The following is a 9,248-nucleotide window of genomic DNA, read 5'->3' on the forward strand; positions in this document are numbered from 1 at the left end:
CCCAGACTAGAGCAGGGAATGAGCGGAAAGACTGTCCATCTAATTGCAATTGATAAAAAAAAAAAAGCTCTTAGATTTCCCCCCTCATTTTAATATATTAACAACAGTTTTCTTCCTATGTCCAGTCTTTCCTAGCCCTGTGATGCACACACTTTATCACATAGACACCTTTTCCACTTTCCAACAGGCATGAAGCTTGGCGGTCTTCTCTGCCCTTCGAGAAGGCCTGGGGATGGGGGCCGGGTTGGGGGGGGGAGTGGAGGGAGAAAGGGTAGTGGGGACTGGCTTCAGAAAGTGATGCTATATGCCGGGCGGGGGGGCGGGGGGGGGGGCGGGGGAGGTGACATCAGTTCTTGAAGCATCTGGTGAAAGATCAACTAGAGACAACATTTGCACAAAGCTGGTTCTTCCCGTGGCACGATGAAAGCATATTGTTACCCAAACAAAACAAACAGATTATTAGACCAGGCTGCACTTTTTGACAGCCTTTCCACTGTGTGGGATGAAAGCAAGGCGTAATATTTTCATTTTATTTCTTTCTTTCTCACTGCTGCCCCCAAACACACACACACACACACACACACACACACACACACCCTCAAACCGTTTGTTCTTCTTGAGCCTTCTTCCTGTGCTACTTATCTGTCACACCAGAGGACTAGGGGTGTGTGTGTGTGTGTGTGTGTGTGTGTGTGTGTGTGTGTTCAGGAAGCCTGTCTCAACAAGGGTACTTCAAAAAAAAAAAATTGAAACTGGTATAAATAAAGCTTTTCATCTCCAGGCAGAATAAAACCCACAGTTTGCTTTCTGAGCAGCTTCCTATTATCACATCGCCACTTAATTTTATTTCTATTCTCTCCAAGTTAAATAGAAAGACTGGCTCACAAGGGAGCTGCCGTGTGCCTACAGACTGGGGATGTCAAGCAGAGAGACTCACTGTGCAAAGTTAATTTCAATTCCCGAGGAGGATTTCACATTCCGGCTGGCTGTGACCCACAGTAATTAGCTGAGATAACTAATGATTACTTACTTATTCCTTGTAATTATCTGGATTTAATAATTCGCTGTGTAATTTATTAATTCGCTCATAATAGCCTTTCAGGACTGGGAATGGCTCCTTTAAAGGAGCAAAGCAGGGGGAAATTTAGTGATTTTTTTCTCATTGTCATAAATCTGTCTCCTGACAAATGTAGATTTCAGAAACATTTCTATCATCATAACTATCCAGGAACCTTTGTCTTCCTTTTTGTCCTACCAGGATACCAATCCAACTTCTTTTTTTTTCCTTCTGTTGCAGGCCCTCTCCTTAAGATCAAATGAAAAGTAAAGTGCAGTTTTAAGTTCTAATGTAGACCATTTACCTAGAAATATAAATTGTTGTTGCCAAACAATTGAAAGGATGAATTTCTAAACTTGCTGTCATAGCTTGCTTAGAAAAATTTGACCTTCATTCTCGAATAATATGCCTTTTAAGATCAAGCAAATTTTTTAATGCCTTTTCCACCAACTCTTAAAGAGCTGCCCCAACAGATGAAATTATGAATTGATTCATTTCAAGTTTAAAATAAAGTGTTTTACACCCCCCCCAAAATTCCAGCTCTCTTGGCAAAAATGAAGATCTAGAATCTCTCCTTGATAGTAAAAGACTCAGTTATATATTGTTATTTATTTTTTAAATACATTTTCTAGAAGTTAGGATAGGGTTCCTTTGAACATAAAACCCAATTACTTCATTTACTTTTCATATTTCCATTATATTTCCCCAAGCTGTGTGTCAATGAAACTCAATCTATAAAGGATTGACCAACTGATTTAATGTCAAATATCAAAAGAAAGTTGCCTTCTTTCTGGATAATAGTATTATCCAATTGGTATAGATTGTACTTAGCTATTAACCAGGCCTTAACAATCTTTGCTATTCTCCTTTCCACTTTAAGGAGTCACTTCTTTCCATTTTACTTAAATGATTACACCATCAAAATGGGATCATTTGCCACTAAAGAAGTTAAAAGAAAATAAACTACATAGTTCTGAAACATCAGATTGAGGAAGGCTAGATATGTGACTAAGTCAATTCATAAAATATCTTTTTCCAATAAAATAGTCATTGTGTACCTTAGGAGAAAAAATTAAGAAATGAGTCATGAATGCCAATAGATTTGATCAATATGACAAGGATCATCAGGCACAATCTTCTATTTATCCATCTGAGTATTTTGAAAGCCAATATCAAATGGCTATTTCTCAACAATTTGTACACAGTTCCTTCTTGTCTTACCTTTAATTTTATCTTTAAGACCAAGCCTCTTCTTTTCAAATCCCTTTGTTTTGGTATTTCTCTGTAACTATTATTAATAGAAAACTTTCAGAATGCATTTCTTTTAAAAATTCCACTTTTTCATAAAATAAGCATATTTAAGCAGGCTTAAATAATAGATAAAATTTCCATTTTGTAGGCAAGAAAGTTTTTTTTTTAAATCCTTGTAATAACATAAAGAAGATGAACTTAAAATGTTATAGTTATAGAAGTCCAGGAACACAGGAGACAAAGAACACTTGATGAATGAAGGAGTAAATATAGGCCTTCACTCAACTGTTGAAGTAAATGGATAGTTGCTTTTCTGTCACTTCACTTACAGAAACTTAGGACAAACATGCAACATGGAAGCTACATTTCAAAATGCACTAAAAAGAACACCTGTGTTATTTCTATCCATTGTATTTCTCAGTTTCTACTATTTTACAAGATTTCTCTCTTCATTTAAACATGTTATATTTGTAGAAAGAATAACTCACTCACCTTTCTCCTAACACACGCTAGATAACAGCTATTTATAGGAAGAAGGAGGTGTTATTTATTGAAGATAATTTTTATCCTAGATCAGAAGCCTGGTTTGCTATATATTCAAGCCACTTAATTCATTTTCTCCACTCAAGAAAAAGTAAGCAAGCAGAAAGTTTTACTGGCTGGAACTGTACAGTCAAACGTGTTGGAGCAAGAATGAGTCATGTGGTTGCTATCCGTGGTGCTGAAATCAGTACCCATTACAGTGAGACTGAAGGTAGGCTGAAAAGACTTTCAGTAAAACTGAATCTAATAATAGGTGGTAAAGTGGAGAAATGGGGTATTCAGCCTTCAAAACACAGAAATAAAATCAAACCATCAATATCACTATATATGGGATTACAGTTTTTTCTTTTAAATCCCACGAATTTCTCTACTTCCTTAGATATCTTTGCAGTGTATCTCATTGTTTCTATATGGACATATGAATTTTGTTCTTTCGGTTATCTTTTTTTATTTCAGTTATAAAGAAAGAAGTCCTTTCACCCATTATCCTTCCAACTTTCACAACTCTTTCTGTTACTTCTGAGAGTCATAATCAATTTTCCAACCATACTTAGTTCCAACTTGAGCCACTAAAACAATTTTCATTGGCACATGGGATGTTTTGTAACCTCATCCTCAAAATAAGAAATATTCCAAGACAGTTCCACCTTAGAGGGGTAACTTCTCAGGTTAGCAGAATTACCCATATAGGATGGCCTGTTCCCTCCTTCTTGTTGGACCTATAATTAATATGATATTTTAATCATACTAATTTCACAGAAATAATATAAATATCTAAACCAGAGCTTTCCTGGGGAAAAAGACTTTAAAAACTTAATATGTTGCCCAACTGTTGTAAGAAGCCTGAAAATTATTAAAATTGGTGAGGAGGTTTCTTGAAACTAGGATCAGAAAAAGAAAAGTTGATGTATCAGATGGGCAGAATTTTTTTGTGCCAAACCACTAGTAGACAGCTTTCACCAACTTTGGTGTCTGGATGAGTCATAGAAAGGGGGCAAAATTTTGCTTCCCTAGCCACCTAAAATTTCTTCCTCAGCCCCACTCTGCCTCTTGCAGAATGTGAGTTTCCTTAAAGGCCATGGAGAAAGAGAGAGAGATGCTTTACTTCATAACCCAGTAACCTAGGTGCTTCCTGCTCTGACTGTGGTGCATTACTCCTTAGGAGTGGTGACTGAACTGAGTATAGTGGGCTCTCCTCTAGGCCTCAACCAGGGTGTCCCACTCCCCCAAACAGGCCTTAACATTTGCCACACCCAGTCTCCCAGTGCTGCTAAAAGCTGAACTGAGATCCCTTCTTCCTTTTCCCTATGCAATATCTCTGCTCACAAAGATTCTCTTCCCAGAATTTTGCCGATCTGGAAAAAGAACTCCAAGTGAGGTATTTGGAGCCAATGTTGTGACCTCGTCTGCTGAGAAAAGCAAAGCACCTGTGAGATGAGCTGGGCTACTATAAAGCCTGTTGTTTTCTATTTTCCTAGAGAAACACCCTCCACTAAACCCAAGTCAAACTTTGGCAACAATCACTGCGTAATAAACCATCAAAATGTGTTTCTGCTTTAAAAAATCCCTCATCAAAATAATTCCCATGTAAATGATTTAAAACAACATCACATTTTAAAATCCATTTAATTTTAATAGCATATTTTAATGAAAAAAGCAGCATACTTTGCCAATAAAACATTAAAATCATCTCTTCAATGAAAGACAATCAAACAACACCAAAAATAACTTAGTACATTACCATAGTAAATAAACCATCTAGTAACAAAAACAAGAAACCAGGTCATATACAGAATTCAAGACTTCAGAGAGCCTTAAATGGAACAGCAATACAGCAAAATTTGTAAGAATATATCTATATGTGCATCATTTTGAATGAAATATTTACAATAGATAAGGTACCAGTCATCATGTACCTAATTCTTTTTGTTGTTTCAAAAGAATTCTACCAAACAATGTGAATTTACAAGCAGTGCACTGTCTTTCTTATAGTTCAGATTAGTTTTTCTACAAACAAACCTCCAAAAGGAAAAATGGAAGGAGGAAGGATTCTTGTAAATGTTAAAATGTAGTCCACAAAGCAATTGAAAACTAGAAGACTGAAATACCTTGGTGAAATCTTAAAATCTGGAAGGGCAAACACCAAGTGACAAACGCACCTAAAGCTAGAAAATGATGCATCATATTCATGCTTCCAACTGCTTGACTTCTCTTCCATTAGAGGTGTGTGTGTGTGTGTAAGAGTGAGTGAGAGAGTGCATGTGTGGGAATCCCCATTAAATATGTAGCAAAGTAAACAATACTTTGGACAGTGAATCAGGTCTATACGGTTAAGACATCCATTACTGAGTATTGACTCACAAATCAGAACACTACCAGTGAAAACAAAGAAAAAAACAACCTTCATTCAAAGTGAGAATATACAAATGGGCCAAAAGGAACACAGTATAAGAGGAAAACTGTATAAATTCAGTAAACTCATTAAACATAAAAAAATTTTAACTTCACTAGCTATACTCCCCCCACCACCGGTTTGTTAAGACTAAAGAAGTTTAATTAATTAGAATGTGCACAAATTAAGTTGCTAGAGAGATAAATTAATAATTTACAGAGGGTTGTTCAGCAATAATCTAATAATAGCTTTCAAGATCAGTGAACACAGCAGGCGCAACTCCTTTCTTAAGCATTAACACTTCAGAGAAGGAAGAAGGGGGTAAGAACCACAATAAAAATATATATATAATATACAGTGTAAATGCAGAAAATCTGCCATCTTTTTTTTTTAATTCAAAATACTTTAGAGATGTCTCTATCACATTAAGCATTAACTCTAGTTTAAAGTTTCAGTCCTGAATCAATTTCTATTTCTGAAAAATAGCTGCAAAGTGTACTTTTAAACTTGAACAAGGGTGACGTCTTTAGGAATAAAAACAAATCTTACTTGATCATTCTGGGGGCCTTTTAAAAGGCTGTCTCGTCTGCCTTCCTGCAAACAGCCAGCTCCAGACTTCCTCTGAAGAGGCCGAGGTGCCTTTTCCGAGTGGGTGGGGTCGAAAGGGACAACTTTGCTACAACTTGACAAATCCCTTCTTTTGCTTTTCTTTCCTTTGAGAAATCGTTTCACATTCTCACCGGGCTTGGGCTCAGTAGCTCACGCGTTCGCTCGCTCTTCAATCCTCGCTTTTTCTGGATTCACATTTACTGGAATTGTTTTCAGGTCGCGAAAAAATGGAAAGAAAAAAGGCAAGAGGGGTGGGGGGGGGTGGGGGAGAGATGAGGAGGGGGCCTGTCCCTGGAGAGGCCTAAAGTGGGTCTCCTAAATGCCCGCGGAATATTTCATTCTTTTCTGTTTCTGCCTCTGGTTGCAGAACCAGACGCGCACCACGTTTTTCTTAAGGTCCAGCTTCTCGGCGATCGCGGCGATCTTTTCGGAGGAGGGCCGCGGCTGGATGGCGAAGTAGGCTTCCAGCGACCGCTTCTCTGGCGCCGCGATGGACGTGCGCTTGCGCTTCTTCTCCGCGCCGTTGAAGAGCTCGGGCTTGGTGAGCTTCTCGCGGTGAGACTTCTCCGCCTCCTCTAGCCACGCTTGCAGGATGGGTTTGAGCGCGATCATATTGTTGTGAGACAAAGTGAGGGACTCGAACCTGCAGATGGTGCTCTGGCTGAGCGAGCCCACGCCGGGGATCTTGAGGTTGGCCAGCGCGGAGCCCACATCGGCCTGGGTCACCCCCAGCTTGATGCGTCGCTGCTTGAAGCGCTCGGCGAATGCCTCCAGGTCCCGGGGGTCGGCGTCCACGTCGCTCATGCAGCCCATGTGCGAGGGCAGCCCGTGCGCGTGGGCCATGCTGAGAGCAGCTTGGTGCATGGGGTTCATGGTGGCCATGTGCGGCGCGTGAGCTGGAGTGGACACCACGGCGCCGTCGGGGCCCGCCATGGCCCCCAGCGCCAGCCCGGGGCTCAGGTGCTCCAGCAGCTCGCCCTCCAGCGCCTGGTGCGGCTGATGGTGGTGATGGTGGTGATGATGGTGGTGGTGGTGCGTGCCCGCCAGCGCGGACGGGTGCGAGATGGGCACGGACGAGGAGGAGGCAGCCGATGTGCAGGGGATGGTGTTCATGGTGTGGTAGGTGGCGTCCGGCTTGAAGGGGCTGTGGTGGGGCGGGTGATGGTGGTGGCTCTTGCTCTGGGAGACGATGTCCACCGCCGCCAGAGCCTCGGCGCGGGCCAGCAGACTCTCATCCAGCCCGCCGAATATATTGCTCTGCAATTGCAAGTAAAAGGCACACATTACTCTCAGCAGGGAATTGTGCGCACTCTCTCCGGAAGCTCCGGCCCAGCGCTCCGCACCGCCGCCGCGCCTACAACATTCCCAGGACGTTAAAATAATAATAGTGATAATGATGATAACAATCCGGAAACTAGCGGGTGAGGAGGAGAGGAGGGAAGCCACGGAGACAAACCAAGAGTGCACGAGAAGGAGGAGGAAAGTGAGCCTGCAAACACAACACAACACAACACGCGCACAGGCAACATTCCAGGTCATAAAAATTAATATGAAAGGAAAGACCCGCTGAATACATAAGCGAGAGAGAGGGGGGAAAATTGGTTGGAGGTGTGGGGTGATTTGCTGTGCAGACATGAAAAAAACATCAAGCAGATAAAGGGGCCTGTCAAAATGTGCCTTTAAGCGGTGATTATGCAGAAATACGCACCGGTGGGGTTGGAAGACACGCTCTCCGCATCGCCTCGGAGCCCCCGCCGCTGCCGCTGCTGCTGCCGCTGCTGCTGGAGCTGCTGCTCCGGCCTCCGCCGCCCCCGCCGCTCCCGCCGCCGCCGGCGGCGGTGCTGGAGCTGCTCGGAGAGCTGGCGGAGGGCGCCACGGGAGCCGAGGACCCCGGCGAGGCACTGTGCAAGGCCGAGTACTTGGGCTCCACGTGCAGGCCGCCGCCGTGCGGCATGCTGAACGCCTGCTTGCTGTTCAAGGACATCATCATCATCTTCCCCGCCCGCTCGGGCGCCGGTTCCGGGCGCACGCACTGGCCCCGGCTGCTGGGACCCTCCCGAGAAGTGCTGGGCGAGAGCCGAAGCGGGGAAGGGCGATGCAAAGTTGTGCTCACTCGCCGCCGCTCCGAGCTCTGCGCGCCTGGCCCCGGCTACGCGCTCCACCTCTGGCTACTGAGGTCAGTCTGAGCGGATGCTGGGCTCCGCTTGGCGCTGGCTGCAGAACCTGGGCGCCCGAAACTGCCCCCGCTCTTCGCGGCCGCAGAGTTATACTCCCCTCTCCCCGCGCCTGCCCCCGCACACTCCGCCCTCCCTCCCTCCCGCGCGCCTCCGCCCTCCCCTGCCTGGAAGCGCCGGTTTCTCCTGCTCGGATTCTAGCGTCGCCCCTGCTCCCTCCTGGCTTCCTCCAGGCTTTGGTCCTTTCTGCTCTCCTGACACCCCCCTCCCGCTCCCCCCGCCGCTCCCCTCCCCGCGCCCTCCGCCTCCCCTTCCTGCCCCCGCCCGCGCGCCGATGCCGCCGCGCCTTCCCCGCGCCCCACAGCACTCACAGCCGTCCCCAGCTCAACTCTGCCGGGTGGCCGGGTCTGCGCTCCAGTCGCTGGGCGGTTCCTACCTAAGAGCCGACCTCCAGCCCCTCCGGCTTCCTGAGCCCAGTATGCGCCTCGCTGGGAAAAGAAACTACTAAATAAAGTTGCGGGCCAAAGCGACCTCGGCTGAGTTTTTGCCTAGACTATAACTAAAGCCTCTTACCTGGCTGCCTCCCCCGCCTCCTGCTTACTGCTAAGTTGCAGGCCTCCGCCCCCAACTCGTCCGTCCCTCCCTGACGCTCGGGTGACCCCGATCCTTGGCTCGCGACCACAGTGTCGAGAACGCGGACCCTGCCGCGGACCTCGGTGCTCCGTGCTGCTCTGCGCTTCCGGCTGGTATGCGCAGTGGTTGGCGCTTGGCTCTGCGCCCCCTCGGCCCGGCGGGTGCCTGGTGCCGAAGGGACTTGGGGTCGACAAGGCTGCAGGGCTTTCTCTGACACTCGGTTTTTCACTGCTCTCAGCGGATTGGACGCGGGAAGAGCGGCTCCCGTCGCCTGTGCGCATGCGACTCCCCCCCACCCGGTGCCCGCCAGGCCCCCGGGTACTCCCCCCAACACCACCACCGACATTCACTCCTCTCCACCCTCTTTTCTCTTCCTCCGGATCTTCCTTCTCCTTCTCCCTGTCTTCAGTTCAGTGTGAGTTAGGTCTTGGGCGGATCCACTGGCAAACCCTGCTGCTGGATTTATTATCCTTCATTAGCCACAATCAAAGAAGGAAGGGGCGACTGACGAGGGGCAGGGCCAGAGATCACAGAGCGCATGTGCTGCAAAAAGTCCTCCCCACCCGAACACACACACACACACACACGC

The 9,248-nt window shown here is 46.0% G+C and overlaps 1 protein-coding gene across 1 annotated transcript; it reads right to left on the reverse strand.

Annotated features, from left to right (window-relative positions):
• Positions 1-4,463: 4,463 nt before the first annotated feature.
• Positions 4,464-8,091, reverse strand: POU4F2 (POU class 4 homeobox 2). Its single transcript, XM_043484985.1, has 2 exons — positions 7,561-8,091; positions 4,464-7,109 (listed from the first exon to the last, which is right to left on the reverse strand). Exons 1-2 carry the CDS (start codon positions 7,843-7,845, stop codon positions 6,168-6,170), a joined length of 1,227 nt encoding a protein of 408 aa, XP_043340920.1. The 5' UTR covers positions 7,846-8,091; the 3' UTR covers positions 4,464-6,167.
• Positions 8,092-9,248: the final 1,157 nt, after the last annotated feature.

Source organism: Cervus canadensis, chromosome 1 (genome assembly GCF_019320065.1).
Source record: "Cervus canadensis isolate Bull #8, Minnesota chromosome 1, ASM1932006v1, whole genome shotgun sequence".
Lineage (NCBI taxonomy): Eukaryota > Metazoa > Chordata > Mammalia > Artiodactyla > Cervidae > Cervus > Cervus canadensis.